This window comes from Cladophialophora psammophila (assembly GCF_000585535.1).
Source record: "Cladophialophora psammophila CBS 110553 chromosome Unknown aczJe-supercont1.1, whole genome shotgun sequence".
In the NCBI taxonomy this organism is placed as follows: domain Eukaryota; kingdom Fungi; phylum Ascomycota; class Eurotiomycetes; order Chaetothyriales; family Herpotrichiellaceae; genus Cladophialophora; species Cladophialophora psammophila.
Genome location: NW_006912922.1, coordinates 3,649,539 through 3,665,076, shown reverse-complemented (window position 1 = coordinate 3,665,076; position 15,538 = coordinate 3,649,539). Strand labels below are relative to the sequence as shown.

Below are 15,538 nucleotides of genomic sequence, written 5' to 3'. Positions count from 1 at the left end.
ACATGGACATCACTGACCAGGGGTCCCCCCTTTCAAGAGAGCCGCACATGTCTGAATGTCTGTTCCAGTTTCGGGAGTTTCTAGGTATACTTTCGTGGTAGCTGCAATCTGTGCTTTTCGCTCATGTTCTTCGAGTCCAACTTCCTCGAGGCCTTTTGCCACATTGAACCGGAAATATTTTTTGTGACTCGGGCTCCCAAGCGACGGAACATGGTTGATTTGGAAGTTCTTTGCCGTGTTCTCAGTTTCTGTAGCGATGTTGATCAGTGTAGTCGCAACTTGCTTGAGATTGCTTCCGAATGGCAAAAGCGAAGGCTGTCCAGTTCCAATACTGACGATGCATTGTAGTCTCTCCGTCAAATCGGGCCAAATGGCTCGTGCCTCCTCGAGGACTTTCTCGATTGGATTGTTGGCACCAGTGGCCCCATCCAAAAATTGCTCCCCAAATTTACCTATTTTTATAGGGTCAAAGAACCCAGAGGCAGCGGAAGTTGCGCGGGCTGCCTCCCAAATGGTGCAATCGACCTCGGCAACTTGTCTCGATGCATAACTCCTTAGGAGCACGGTATGAATACCTGTGTCTGCGCGAGTTGCGCAGACGAATCTGTGAGTGGCCATTTAGTCATAAAATGCATTCATCCTGCCCTGCCAGAGGAACTCACACTTTGCACTTTGGACTTTTCTCCACTTTCAATAAAGCATCGGCATCCTCTTCCTGTTCCTTGACAATTTCTTGTATCTTCTCCTCGAGCTTTTTAGAGCTGAATCGTCCTCTCAGCTTCAATGCGTCGCCGCCTCGACCAAATAAGTCAAGTCGGCGGCGCTTGGGCTGAAAAACTTCACCAGAGAGCCTCAGATACTTGTCAATGCAGGTATCGATGTCCATCTTCAGCCGTCCAAGCATGATCGCAATCAATCTTTACCACTCAATGTTAGAAAAACTGGTCTCGCACATAGCTACGACGCGTACCCGCCAGTGCTTGTCCCGCCGATGAGGTCAAAGTAGTCGCATGGCTTAGGAGGTGAGTCGGCGTCGACAGTTTGCATGAGGTGCTTGAGAATGATCAGGCTGGAGAGTCCGCGAACTCCACCCCCGTCTATTTCGCAACGTAAGCGATAGGAGTTGACATTACACGATATTGCTGGGGTCAAGCTCACCCAGCGAAAGCAACCTGAGCGGGCCTTCATCTGCTGTCGCCATCTACACTGACCTGCGCGACTGAATGACTGATGGCTGGGAATTGCCTTGCATCTAGAAATGACACCAAGGGCGCGACCGACTGGGGTAGCTCGTGTTAGTCGGTAAAGTCAACGCACGAGAAGGCTCTTTGGAAAGAATTGCGGAAGTACTGGACATGGTAGGAACGGTAGGAGAGTATAGGTGAGGATCTTGCGAAATGGGAACACGTTTTTCGAGGGCTCAATTACAGCGGTCAGGTGACCGGAGACTACGGCTGTTCCTAGGCTCCCACGTAAAAGCCGACGTCAACGCCGTTGCTGTTGCGTGCATACGAAGAAACGGCACCGATATGAACGCTCGAATTATTCCTCTGCCTCAGGTTCGACACCACAATTTAATCTTCTCAGGGCCGCAGATAATATAAAAAAGTAGATTGTTATAGACATCACTTGGCGGTTCTCCACAGGCAATTAAAATTCTATGTTGCTACTTAATCCTGCGGAGCCAAGCGGAGCAGTCTGGCCCTGCTCTGCCCCGTGGCCGCGGGATGCTCCGTCACGCGCTAAATTAAATCAGCCTTGAGCAGCCTCGCTCCCTTTCCTGAACGAAAACGGTATGTACCTCGTACTGAGCGGAGGCTCGGGGCACATGGCGGGGACTCGGGGAGCCCCCGGCTTTCGTGTTGACGCTACCGTAGTCCCCCTTCAGCCTCTAAACTCGAGCGTCCTGCAACTGAAGAATTATATGATATATTCGCTTTGCCTCGCGTCGTGGAGTCCAAAAACAAATGTCACGTGCAAGCACCTTGGGGATTTCCCACACCTCACTTGCTCAGCGTCGATCGATTTCACGCCGTGCAACATTCAGCCACATCGAGTCAATTTCAGCCCGATCGCATATCCTACCACATGGGTTCGCCTTTTTTCTATCGCATTTACGGCCGTGGCTCTGAATTGAGCCTTGTCAAATGTCTTCAGATCGCCTAGTTGCAGACTCCGCTTAGAGCATCCCACGACATCGAAGACGATCGTATATTTTGTTGTAGGCCTGGCTGAGAGGCGCCATTTCGATCACGTCGTCGTAACCCAAATCCATCGCCGGCGTCCCAACATTTGGAGAGCTGCTGCCTCATCCAGTCACTCCTCGGTCACTTCTTCCTTGCCTTCTCCCTCTCTTTCTGGCGGATTAGTTCTTTTCGCTCTTTTTCCAGTTGCTTCTGGCGATCGCTATCTCGCTTTGCGTTCAGATTGCTTGCTTGTTGAGCTTTGGGATCTTTTGGCTTGTTGACCACGATTGGAAGCAGAACGTCACTCTTCTTGAACAGCCTCGCAGAATTGATAAACTGCCTCCCAATCGCAACGTCGAATGGAGGATCATGTAAGACCATGAACTCGACCTGCCAACTCCGGCTTGTCTGCATCTTCCCACTGAAATGGAACTGCGCTTTCAGCAAGCCCTCTGGCTCGAACGGCTCTCCGTCGGCATCACGCAGCTTGCCCCCAGTCCATGGCTCGATCGGTATGTTTGTCAACTTCGCCTTTTCGACGCTGATTGCATTCCCATCCATGCCCGTATCGATCATCGCTCGGCTGAAGATTTTGCCTTCTTCATTTTTGACGATATAAATGTCCTCCTCGAAATCGTAGTAGCTTTCGTCGTCTTCCGTCTGTCCTTGGGTATCGAAGGGATTATCGTCTACCCCCGTGATAGGGTGGATTCCACTCTCGGACTGGGCATCGTCCACGACCTGTGAGCGGCGTCAGCATGGGGTATCTTTGCTCTAGGAAAGCTCACTAACCTCTATCGTGATTCTTCGCGACAACTGGCCCGGCTTCAAAGGATCACGGCTGGAAACCTTTTCAAGCTCCTGGAGGACAGTTGAGGCTGCATTTCGAGCCTGCTCCGCCCATACTTCCTCCTCAGTAGGCGATATAATAAGATCCAGACCTGCCGATGCGAGGTGATGCAGAGCACTCGCTGTCTTGTCCCGGTTGGGTGAAGGGTCACGGCCAAAGACCGAGTTTGACCAGGCGCGGAGACGTGCCCCGCGATGAGGCGCCATCCGCGTGGGCACGGGCACCGACCGGCCAGAGGGGGGGGGGCCGAGGTGTATAAGTTGCAGATTCAGGCGCTGACGGTCTGTATCAGCAAGCTAGCGGACAACCGGATTGAATGCCCTCTCCTGCGCGATAGAGGTTGTGGCAAGGCGAGCAACTGTTGGTGAGCACATAAGCCTGAACATCTGGCAAGCCTTGCTTCTTCAGCTGCAAGGGTTTTGTACGTGTCAATGGCCAGGTCTCGTCTCAGCCCCTCATGCGGCTCTCTCGTGTAGTGCCGCGGGCTGTGCATTCAGCTGCATATAGCTCCGCCACACACCTTTCAGCCCAGGTGAGATGCACTCAACTATGGCACAAAAGGCTGGAATTGCCACTTCGTGCCTCAGGAATCAACAACTGTTCCGTTATTCTTAAGAGCCTAGGCACCCGCCCGCCATGTCTTTGGAGAAAATTTCATCGTCACCAGAAACTGTGGTAGTGGTAGGGAGTGAAGTTGAGGTGCAAACCCCGCAAGTCGGTATCACTCGGTCTTGGAGTATGGGCAGTTATCCCAAGCTGTCCAACTTGATGGGCACATGGCCAGAGGTCGCTATTTTCCGTCGGTTCGGATCGTTGAACGCTCAGAATCTTTTGTTCTTACAAGCGGAGATCACTCATCTGGAGACAGAGCTGAGAGATCTTCGAGCCGAAGAGGAAGAGAAGCAGGACCTCAAAGGCATCGCAGCGCAAAGAAACTGGTTTGAGTTGAGCCGGGGTTTGGATGAGGATGATGAACCCTCTGAGCAATGGGATATTATACAGAAAATCCGCGTGAAGTTGAGGGAATACAGTACGTTCATATAATATCAGGATTTCCAACCCGTCACGGACTTTAGCATCTGATCTGTCTAGACGAGTCGCTACTTCAGTACAAGGAACTATGCGCACTGCAGAACCCCACAAAACACGACCTGAAAACACTGCGGCTTTGGCTCGAACACAGAGAGTACGGTGACAACTTCCTTCGCGGCGTCGAACGGGATATTTTCCACATTGATGATCCCAATGATCCCAACTGCGACGACAGATCGTCAGACCTCGTTACCGTATCGCATGAGGCCGTCGAGAAGGACTACTTCTCGAGATGGGTGTCGGACGAACTTATTGGGCGATTCCACAATCTGATCGGACATCGATGGAAGGTACCTATACCACCCTCCCTATATTGAGCTGCCCTCTAACCGCCTTCCTAGCGACCCGTTGACCCCGAAACTGGCATCTGCAACTACCGTAAAACCCATGTTCGCGCCCTCTCGCATCTCGTGGGAGTTGTGCTTGCCTCGGTCATCCCCGCTGCATCGATATTCACCCTCTACTTTGTCAACAACATGGTTGACCGACTCGGCGTCCTCTTGGCCTATTCGGCCCTTTTCTCGATCTGCTTGGCCATCTTCACGACGGCAAGGAGAGTGGAGATCTTTGCGGCAACTGCTGCGTATGTCACATTCCTATCAGTGCTTGCTCTGTCTTGGAATCCATAGCCGCATTGAACCTAATTTACTGCTTTGTCTTGTTCGTTCCTTACTCGTTTGAAGCCTTGCGCTCGGCCTGAGTTGTTGCAGCCTTATTGTTGCAGTATGTCCACGCCACAGTGGCACTGACGTTCTCTGGACAAACAGCTTCGCCTCCGTGCAAGTGGTTTTTGTCGGATCGACGCAGATGCTTCCCGCAACTCCAACTCACTAGAGCTGTAAATATCGAACCTTGTCCCTCCATGGGTGTCAGCGCGCAATTTAGGAACCTACTCGTCACTTCTTGAGGGTCGATCTCCGGGAAAAATTCGACTAGGACCGAGCATGGTTGTATTTCGACCTTATATTGCCTCTAGTTAGAGGTGGAGGCTTTAGGATAAGCGCTGGAAAAGATAGTAATTTCACGAGCTGATAGTTAGGCTGAGTGAACGGAGTTGTGAGAGCTATGGAAAGGGCATGGGAAAGGGCATGGGACAGGGCATGGGACAGGGCATGGGACAGGGCATGAGGCAGCGAGGCCACATACCGAGAGTTCAAGTGTGATCAGGCGTATCCTTTGGGGTATCCAGATGGCTCAATACTTTTGGGGGGGACCACGTGGACCCTGGCTGTGTAATTCGTCAAGAGATCAACAGCGTCCCCATAGCTTTTTTGCCAGTTTCTACTCGAACCAAACCCATCTGCGCTAACTGCGGCATTGGTTAAGATGGGTGGCCATTGGCCGATCTTAGCGCCTCTATTACGTCCTTTCGAGTTACTCCCTATCGCTCTGCCATTGCTCTCTCTCTCTCCGCTCTCCGTGCTCTGCTATGCCCTGCCGTGGCCCTCTCGATGTTCTCTTGACGCTCCGCGACGTGCTAGATTAGACCAGTCTCGCTCCACTTCCTAAACGAAATGGTAATGAGCGATGATTCGAAGTCTATAACATAAAGCACGGAGCATGGGGTTTTCCGCTCCGAGACAAAACTAATCACCTCCGGAAACTGAGGCATAAAGCTCAAGTTTCGGAGGCATTTCACTGCAATTCGATAGGGATAGATGCAGATTACATCGACTCAAATCCAAGTTTCTGGATAGGAAACCCGCGAGAGGTTCAGGAATTGCCAAAGATTTCTGCGAACGATGAAGGATCTGTCATTGAGATATATTTTTTCGGGCATTGGCTGTTCCTCCCCATCGCTATGATAGCGCAGGAAATTCCGAGGAAAGCGTTTCATGCTCTAGGCGACAGTCTAGGCGACCGTCCCCTAGATCTAGAAGTCCTTTCACCGGACGAATACGACCATCCGAATAATCCAGTGGTTCGTACCCAAAATCATGGTGTTTGCAACCTAGCATATGCGGAGAAGAGCTCGTATCTCTCCTCCGCCCGCTCCAAGGTACATTTCAAAACTGGCGGTCTACGCACTGGTCGTACTGTGCTGGGATATGATGAGCTCAGGCAGCTCAGGGCAACTCAGGGGCAAGGCTGAGCACGTCTCAATCGAACCGAGTGCTCTGCAGTAGAATTCCTGCAAAGCATTGTACCCCATAATGAAGTCGCTCAACCTGCGCCTTGCTCGACTGCTCCCAGGAACTTTCGTTTGCAAGCTGGGAAATTTCCACAGCTGCATCATTCCAGTTTATCCAGAAACTATTCGCAACCGAATCTCGTAACGCCACTTTCTTAGAATCTATTTCCAGTTCCGGTTGCCTTTCGATCCCTTAGATCCCGCATTCTTATTGCTCGTCATTATTCTGACTGGCACCGCACCTTTCTTTTCGGGTCCTGCCACTCAGGATCCTCACCATGAAGACTTCGACGATCGTGTCAATATCTGTCGGGACAGTAGTCACCGGGCTCGTTGGTGCGTTGATTTATCCAGAAGGAAAGACTCCCAGCTGGTCCTTTGGCGACTGACACGCTTTCAGCATATGCCGTGTACTTCGATTACCGGCGGAGAAACGACCCTGAGTTTCGGAAAGCTCTAAAGAGAGAATCGCGCAGGCAAGCTAGGATAGCCAAGGAAGAGGCCGAGTTCCAAGGGAAACAGAAACGGGAAGAGATCAAACGAACCGTCCAGGAAGCAATTGAAGAGGGCTTCCCTACAGACATCGAAGAGAAGGAGGCTTTCTTCATGCAACAAATCGCACAGGGGGAGGCTATGGCCGGTGATGGTGTGTCCAAAAATTCCTGTGACCTGCCACTATGTAACTGACTCTGCTCTAGGTTCTGACCCTATTGGCGCTGCTCTTTGCTTTTACAAGGGCCTCAAGGTCTACCCCGAACCACAGTCACTGATCGGTATCTACGATAACACCGTTCCCAAAGAAATCCTCGAAATCCTCGCAATCATGGTCGCGCAAGATAAGAACCTCAAGGTCGGCTCCTTTGGCGCTGGTAGCGAAGGATCTGACAGTGGGCCCGGCGTCGAATAAATCTCTCCCCCGGAAATACGACAAAAGAGCGACGAAAAGTGTACCAACAAAAGATTTCTTGTCCCTTCGGTGGCCTACGCCTGGATGGAGCCACTCTTATCAGACTTCTTCTGACGAATCTCGCCTCCCTGTACGAAAGATAGGCTGTATATCAGCGCCGGTTGAAGAAATGGGTTTTGCTCCAACAAGCGTTCTGACTTGGACATAATTTCAATAATCGCGCGCGCCCTTTGGCCGACCATCTCAATAAAAGACTTGAATGGCTTCACTCCCGGTTTCTCACGAACGCACACCAAACTGCGCGCTGTTTTCCAAAACAAAGGTTCAGAGTAATATGTGTTTGTATTGCGCAGGCTGATACGATCGAGAAACGCTTGCTCGCTCGCCTTGAGGCCAGTGAAACCCCTGGAGGATGCCTTGACTCTTACGTCCTAATGAACAGCACGCCTTGAGTACTTACGAATTTCTTTGACGTTTGTTGGAGCAATTCCACATAGGTTGGAGATTCCGCTCGCCCGAGTTCGCAATTGTCCAGGAGGAACAATTTCTTCGTCGGAGAGAATAGCAACCGGTCTTTCCACATATTTTTCCGTCCTGAAAACTTTCATCTGCTATATGCTCCTTGTGAACTATCTGTTTTAAGCGTTTGTCTGTCGCACGTAAGCGGCATGCTCACAGATACCTAGGCGGGTTAGGCCAGAGCCAAAGAATCGCGAATATCCGACAACTGCTTAACCGAGCAATTCAACACAAGCGGATTCCTCCGGGTTTTGACATGTCTCGACGGCCGAGCCTCGACCCTACCTTTGGAGTGATGGATTCGAATATTTTCTACTTTCCTTTGGAGCTCAAGTCTTGTCAGAAGGCGTAGATCCACATTCTATGCAACTTCTCGTTGCCAGCATGCAACAGTTCGCCTCTACTTTAATAGCCATCAGGAAGCCTCTGCCGGACCAACTCCAACCTTGAAAAGGCCATCTCCGTCAAAGATCGTGTACCATCAGTCGGGCTAGAGAGCTACAACAAGAGATCTTTTTGAAGGAAAAAAAAAAACCATGGCAATACAGGTTGCTCACCCTTTAGACCCTCTCACGCCTCAGGAGATCTCTCAAGTAAGGACGGCTTGAACCATGCGTTCTTCCAATCACAAATTGACCGTATCAGACCGCGAAGCATGTCCGCGCAGGTTTCCCAGATGGCGAAGCATATTTCCGGGTCATCACCCTTGCGGAACCGGCAAAGGCTGAAATGATGACCTTCTTAGATGGCGAGCATAGCAAGGATGCCGTATCAGAGCCATCAAAAAGGCCAGCTCGTCTTGCCACCGTTCAGGTATTCTTAGGCCAACCACGGGATAGCGCGCACTTTTACGAACTCAAGGTCAATGTGGAAAGCGGAGAGATTGTGGATCAAGAGCAGCTTCTTGGTCGGCATCCACACGTCGATGCCAACGATATGCAGAAGACTGAGCAAGCGTGCCTTAGCGATAGCCGAGTGCAGGCCGCGATCAAGGAGATGCAACTTCCCGAAGGAGCTGTGGTCAAGATCGAACCGTGGACGTACGCGACAGATGGGATGAACGACATGAGTCAAAAGATCACCATGGTATGTCCCGAGCGAGCGTCCCTTTTGACTTTATCGGGCACGGTGGGCGGAATGCTGATCCAAGAGTGCGTTCGAACCAGTGCTATTTCTACATGAAACTGATCAGTCACCCGGATGCGAACCACTATGCGTATCCTCTGGATCTGTGTGTGGAAATGTCCGGCGACGCAAGGGTCTTGAAAATCTATCACCTCCCCAATGGCACGTCCAACGACATCAGCATGACCGCCAAACCGTACGATCGAAGGAAGATATTCGACTCGAGCATCGAGTATCACCCGGACCTGGTCTCCCAGCATCGCACATCCACAAAGCCTTACCACGTCTTGCAACCGGATGGCCCATCATTTACCACCGAAGGCAACCTCATACGATGGGAAAAGTGGCATTTGCGCGTGGGGTTCAACTACAGGGAGGGGCTCACCCTCCACGACGTCCGGTATGACGGCCACTCACTGTTCTACCGCCTTTCGCTCTCAGAGATGTTTGTGCCTTACGGGGATCCCCGGATGCCATATGCCCGCAAGGCTGCCTTTGATCTGGGAAACGACGGCGCCGGCTGCAATGCCAACAATCTGCAGCTGGGGTGCGACTGTCTCGGGCACATCAAGTATTTCGACGGCTGGCACGCCACCAGCTCAGGAGACCCGATCAAGATCGCCAACGCCGTATGCTGTCATGAGATCGACGATGGGATTCTTTGGAAACATACCAACTTCCGCACTGGCAATGCCGTGGTCACTCGATCGAGAGTCTTGGTGTTGCAGACCATTATTACCGTGAGTAACTACGAGTATATCTTTGCGTTTTACTTTGGGCAAGACGCGTCCCTGCATTATGAAGTACGGGCGACAGGGATTGTGTCCACAGTCCCAATCAACGTGGGGGACAAGGTGCCATTCGGCACCACAGTTGCGCCGGGCGTGATGGCACCATATCATCAGCATCTGTTCTGTCTGAGGATTGATCCGGCTATCGCGGGGTGGAACAATTCTCTCGTCGTCGAGGAGTCGCATGCAATGCCTCTCGAGGACCAGGATTCCAGTGTTCACAATCCGTTCGGCATCGGATACACGACTAGGTCTGAAACAGTGGCGGAAGAATGCGGATTGGATCTCGACCACACCGTCAACCGGGTCTTCAAGATCGTCAACGAGGACGTTGCTAACCCGGTTACTGAAGGCCCCGTCGGGTATAAACTCGTACCGTGCTATAGTCAGCTTGTCCTTGCACACCCGTCTTCGTACCACGCAAAAAGATCCGAGTTCGGCGCGCACGCGGTCTGGATAACAAGATACCACGACAGTGAGTTGTTTGCGGCGGGCCGCCACACCATGCAATCTCTGGGCGGGGAGGGGATTGCCAGCTGGATCAAGAAGCGACAGCAGCGGCAAGAGGTCTTATCAAACGACAATTCCGCCACGAAGGTGAGAAAGCAAGACATTGTCGTCTGGCACACCTTTGGATCCACGCACAACCCGCGAGTGGAGGATTGGCCCGTGATGCCATGTGAGAAGATGGTTGTTGGATTGAAGCCTGTGAACTTCTTCACTAAGAATCCCGCCATGGACGTTGCGCCGTCGACACAAGAGAGGAATCGGAGTGTATTGGTGGATGACGCGACTGAGGCGGGGATGAATGGGCATTGTTCTTAGCATTCTAAATATACGCACGAAAGTAGAGGTCAGAGGAAGATTATTAATAGTCTTTGTATATACCTCGTTCGCAGAAGGTTGTCTCTCCCTGTGTTTCTTCTCGCCAAGGCTTTAATCCACCTCGGTTCATCTCCGGCACAACGAATGAAAAGTGAAAGGGGAAAATAAAAAATAAAGAAACAAAAACTCTGACGGAGCAAAAAAGTCGGTCGCCCACATCGAGCCCGAGACTTCGCATATCTTGCCAGTGTGTAATCTAACATCGCCAACTCCGGGTGGAAGAGTCTCTGCAGAATCGCTTCCCTCAAGTGTCACTTCCGATTGCTTAGCGCTCCGTAGCATCGTGGTTTACACACACGAGTACGATGAACGACCCGAAATTCCGAGCAAGGCACAACTGAGCAAGTGGGAGTGTGAAGCGACGCCCACGGGCTCCAGGCAACCTTCTCACTTTTTGACCATAACAGCCGAACACAATTTGCGAGAAAGTAAAATATATCTGTGCAATTTTAGAGCCTCGCACGTGATGGCGACTGTGGGTCTGATAGTTCCACCATCGGCGCTTGGTTTACCGACGTGCGTCGCTTTCTCCAGCCACCAGAGAACAACACAGCTTGCACAACAAGACCCAGACACTACGAGGTACGAGGTACTCCTCGGTTCAATGGCGACAATGAACACCGCAGGATTAGTCAATTGTGATAAGCAAGTAAAAGGCCACCAACGCTTCTGCGACAGTACGAGGTACTTCGTAATACCGTAGTCTACAGGGTACCCAGACTTGCGCGCGGCTGTTCAGTAATCGTAGCTGGCACAACGTCCCCGGCCAGAGAACTGAACACAGAGACAGGCCTTTTTGTCGAAAATCTGACCAAAGAAGACGTGTACAGTCTGTTCTCCATACACCAAAAGTCCATCTCCAATATGGAGTAATTTGTTGTTCTTACTGGAAGAAATTCCGCGGCCCGCGGCGACCACGCAATTCATCCACGTACCAAGTAGGGAAAGAGAGAGCGAACCAGAAGGTCCAGAACACCGAGGAACGAGCGAGTCGACTCGAGCGCTACGAGCGCGATGGACAAGACTCTTTACAGTGACTTTGGCCCCATGACTTGCGGCAACTTCATACGCCACATTAGCCCCGCGCCCGACGCAACTATGCCCCTCCTTTTGCATGGTTGTGCCCCTCCATCCTTCTGAGAGACACTAGGGGGAAGGGGGAGGCGCGAGAATCCAGATTTTCGTATCCCAAAATTGGCTTCCCGTTTGTGTCAATGCTCACGCTCACTTTCTGGGGTCGGTCGTTCTAGGAGATAGGTAATCCTAAACAATCGACTGTATGCGTGGCGGAGCAATATCTCTCCGCCCAACCCTTGTTCTCGTACGGGAAGATCTGAGGCAGCTTTCTCCATGTAGCCGACTAGCAGCCACACGCATCTCGTCCGTCTACCCTTTCTCCGAAGCAATTGGTCCCCAGTCAGTTGAGAGAGCTTTGTCGATCCACCAGATGCTGGTCGCCTCCCATTGCTCCTGACTGGAGACGAGAGGAGCAATCCCAACGTTACTCGCATCAGATCGATTCCTCCCTGCAACATCTGGCTCCATCTATGACATTGTTGAGCCATCTCGACCTCGGATCCGATGTGTTGTTATCGACCATCCCAGCGGTTGGGCTTCAAGGGTAGGTAGTTTGGCGAAGTATAGAGAGCTACTTGCCTCTTGTTTCGTTCAATCAATAGCAGTGGTAGTACTCGGCTAGCCTCGGGGCCAGGTAAGATCTGACCTGACCAGGAGAGCAAAACAAAGCTCCAATGGATCTCACACCAGACGGGACCTTCGTCCGGCCATCCTTTTGACCAGCCCAAAAGTCAAAGGACGGCTGACCGGGCAAATGTCCTTGCTTCGATCGGAATCCAGGACGAGTTCAAGTCGGCTCCGCCCTCTAGTCTAATACCAACACCCGCTACTAACAAGTAAACAAGAAATCGAATCGCTACCCCTCTTTCGAGACATTGCCACAGCAGGAGACGCTCATCCCGCAGTCCCTAGTCTCCGCCGCCATCCAATCCCCTCACTCCATCTTACAGAGTATCGAACCCTCTTCGACTCTTGAGACTCTCTTTTCTCTGACTATTCTGATCCCCTTTGATCCACTGAGAGTCTCAGGCCGTTGTGTGACTGGAATCCCAACCCCGCAGTTGAGCGCAAGGGCCAACCGCGTCTCCCAATCGACCCCCCGACCTGAGTGACGGAATTCCAGCGTCCACCTACTGTCATTGCCCGTTCGACCTCTGGATCAGTGGATCATTAACTCCATTTCTCTTGTCTACTGGTTCGGTCCATAGGAAAACGAAAGTGAGGACGTGTTGTGGATATGCGTTGCGTTGATGGAGGCGACCTTCCCCGCGTAAGAGTATTTCAAATAAAGCTCTGTCTGCCCTCGGGTGGCCGTCTTGTCTTCTTCTTCCTCTCTCGTCCATTACAAAAGTCTGCGACTTTTCTCTTCTGTGTTGTGATACCCATCCCAGTTTTTGTGTACAAATCGAATTTCACATAACACCGTCAACATGTCTTTGACAGCAAAGATCGAGACCCCTAGCATCACCTATGAGCAACCGTTGGGCTTGTACATTGATGGCAAGTGGGTGAAGGGTGTTGAGGGCAAGACCTTCGAGACCATCAACCCTACCAATGAGAAGCCCATTATCGCCGTCCACGAGGCCGGTCCCGAGGGTAAGTTGGCACGAGGGGTCATCGTGTGACTCGGGGATGATTGAGCTTGCTGACCTGTTCTCGCCAGATGTCGACATCGCTGTCAAGGCCGCCCGCAAGGCTTTCAATGGCGTTTGGTCCCAGACACTGCCCAGTGTCCGAGGTCAGATGCTCACGAAGCTTGCCGATCTTTTCGACGAGTACTCGGATACCCTCGCTGCGATCGAATCTCTGGACAATGGCAAGGCCCTGTCCATGGCCAAGGTCGACGTCCAGCTGTCTTCTGGCTGCTTGAGATATTATGGTGGATGGGCAGACAAGATCCACGGCAAGACCATCGACACAGATCCAGAGACATTCAACTACACGAGACACGAAGCCGTGGGTGTCTGCGGTCAGATCATTCCATGGAACTTCCCACTTCTCATGTGGGCCTGGAAGATTGGACCTGCTTTGGCCGCCGGTAACACCGTTATCTTGAAGACCGCTGAGCAGACCCCTCTGTCTGGTCTGTTCGCTGCCACTCTCTGCGAGAAGGCTGGCTTCCCCGCCGGTGTCGTCAACATCCTCTCTGGCTTCGGCAAGACCGCCGGGGCTGCCATTGCCTCTCACATGGACATTGACAAGGTCGCCTTCACTGGCTCGACCGTCGTGGGCCGAACCATCCTGCAAGCCGCTGCCAAATCCAACCTGAAGAAGGTCACCCTGGAGCTTGGCGGCAAGTCCCCCAACATTGTCTTCAACGACGCCAACATTAACGACGCCATCTCGTGGGTCAACTTCGGTATCTTCTTCAACCACGGCCAATGCTGCTGTGCCGGCTCCCGTATCTATGTCCAATCTGGCATCTACGACAAGTTCATCCAGGCATTCAAGGAGCGAACTGCCAAGAACGTCGTCGGCGACCCATTCAAGGCCGACACCTTCCAAGGTCCTCAGGTCAGCAAGCTGCAATTTGACCGCATCATGAACTACATCCAGTCTGGCAAAGAGGCCGGTGCCAAGGTCGAGACTGGTGGTGAGCGCCACGGCAGCGAGGGCTACTTCATTCAACCCACCATCTTCTCCAACGTCAGCGAGGACATGAAGATCATGCAAGAGGAGATTTTCGGCCCCGTCTGCACCATCAGCAAATTCGAGACCGAGGAAGAGGTCATCCGGCTGGGCAACGAGACCACCTACGGTCTCGCCGCTGCCGTGCACACCACCAACCTCAACACCGCCATCCGTGTCGCCAATGCCCTCAAGGCCGGCACCGTCTGGGTCAACAACTACAATATGCTCAGCCACCAGGTGCCCTTCGGTGGCTTCAAGGAGTCTGGCATTGGCCGTGAGCTTGGCAAGTATGCTCTGTCCAACTACACCCAGATCAAGTCCGTCAGGATCCGACTTGGCGGTGCTCTCTTCGGATAAACAGGATCAAGGGCATCTAAATATGAAAAAGAAAAAAAGCCATACCTAACAAAAAAAGAGAGAGAGAAAACCGAACAGGAACACCGAACCACGTCTTCAAGGCAAAGTCACAGGCACGGAAGGGAGAGAATGTCGAAAACCCAAAAGAATGGCCTTTTTATCCAGGGTCATCATCGTTCTAGACCCAAGGCTTCACGTCACACTCACACAACACATGTCATACAGCTTGGGGGCTAGTTTTACTATGCACGGGGCTGGCGCTGCCGGAGCCAAAATCTTCCCAAGTTCTGCTTGCTAGCTAGCTATGTAGGTAGTGTTCCTCGCTGCATGTAAAATGGATAACGAAGAATTTTATGAACACTGGTCACGAACGAGAGTAGCTCTTTGACTCCCATCTCGTCATCGCCGTCGGTCGATCCGTCGTTCTCACAATCTTTTGATCCTTCTGTTGCCCTGGCTTCGAACCCTGGTTACATATTCCGGTCCTCATTCGATACGGTAGATACTCGCTCGTTCTTGCAGAAGAAGAACAGAGCAGAACAGAACGGAACAGAGGGTTTTTCGAACCCCCCCAGGTATGGAAAGGCCCGTTGCAACCAAAGTCTCAACACACATCGCAAGTTGTAAATGAATGAACGATCCATCGAAAATCACCCATGCCACCCCCCACCGTGCCACACTCGGCCCCTCCATGCCCCCCGGAGATCTCGACCGAGAAACACCGGCCATCACATGACGAGGCTGCCTCGACGGCCTATGTGCTTGTGCACGGATTGGTCCGACACTCGGGGCCTCGCGGGCTCGGGGCAATCGTGATTGGGGGGTTGACCAAAGTGGGATTTGATTGCTGTCGCCAAAACGCATGTTGTTCTTTTTTCGTTGCGTCTGACAATATATACACGGGCGGGAGTATATCTTCGCCTCACTCCCTTTCTCCTCTCCCTACCCCCTTCCTCTAGCTATATTTTTTTTTTTACCACGTGTGTT

General features: G+C 52.0%; 6 protein-coding genes across 6 annotated transcripts; 4 read left to right on the top strand and 2 right to left on the bottom strand.

Annotated features, from left to right (window-relative positions):
• Positions 1-9: 9 nt before the first annotated feature.
• On the bottom strand, positions 10-1,201 carry A1O5_01291 (uncharacterized protein; the record flags this gene model as incomplete). The annotated part of the gene is made up of 4 exons (XM_007741910.1): positions 10-604; positions 663-917; positions 971-1,097; positions 1,159-1,201. The coding sequence occupies 4 exons, from the start codon at positions 1,199-1,201 to the stop codon at positions 10-12; spliced, it is 1,020 nt and encodes a 339-aa protein (XP_007740100.1).
• Positions 1,202-2,327: 1,126 nt separating this feature from the next.
• A1O5_01290 (uncharacterized protein) lies at positions 2,328-3,242 on the bottom strand (the record flags this gene model as incomplete). Its single annotated transcript, XM_007741909.1, has 2 exons — positions 2,328-2,927; positions 2,979-3,242. The coding sequence occupies 2 exons, from the start codon at positions 3,240-3,242 to the stop codon at positions 2,328-2,330; spliced, it is 864 nt and encodes a 287-aa protein (XP_007740099.1).
• Positions 3,243-3,672: 430 nt separating this feature from the next.
• Positions 3,673-4,757, top strand: A1O5_01289 (uncharacterized protein; the record flags this gene model as incomplete). Its single annotated transcript, XM_007741908.1, has 3 exons — positions 3,673-4,066; positions 4,129-4,418; positions 4,470-4,757. 3 exons carry the CDS (start codon positions 3,673-3,675, stop codon positions 4,755-4,757), a joined length of 972 nt encoding a protein of 323 aa, XP_007740098.1.
• A 1,780-nt stretch (positions 4,758-6,537) lies between these two features.
• A1O5_01288 (uncharacterized protein) lies at positions 6,538-7,166 on the top strand (the record flags this gene model as incomplete). The annotated part of the gene is made up of 3 exons (XM_007741907.1): positions 6,538-6,595; positions 6,660-6,905; positions 6,958-7,166. The coding sequence occupies 3 exons, from the start codon at positions 6,538-6,540 to the stop codon at positions 7,164-7,166; spliced, it is 513 nt and encodes a 170-aa protein (XP_007740097.1).
• A 1,055-nt stretch (positions 7,167-8,221) lies between these two features.
• A1O5_01287 (primary-amine oxidase) lies at positions 8,222-10,426 on the top strand (the record flags this gene model as incomplete). The annotated part of the gene is made up of 3 exons (XM_007741906.1): positions 8,222-8,278; positions 8,331-8,771; positions 8,852-10,426. The coding sequence occupies 3 exons, from the start codon at positions 8,222-8,224 to the stop codon at positions 10,424-10,426; spliced, it is 2,073 nt and encodes a 690-aa protein (XP_007740096.1).
• A 2,567-nt stretch (positions 10,427-12,993) lies between these two features.
• Positions 12,994-14,551, top strand: A1O5_01286 (aldehyde dehydrogenase; the record flags this gene model as incomplete). The annotated part of the gene is made up of 2 exons (XM_007741905.1): positions 12,994-13,159; positions 13,227-14,551. The coding sequence occupies 2 exons, from the start codon at positions 12,994-12,996 to the stop codon at positions 14,549-14,551; spliced, it is 1,491 nt and encodes a 496-aa protein (XP_007740095.1).
• Between the last annotated feature and the right edge of the window lie 987 nt (positions 14,552-15,538).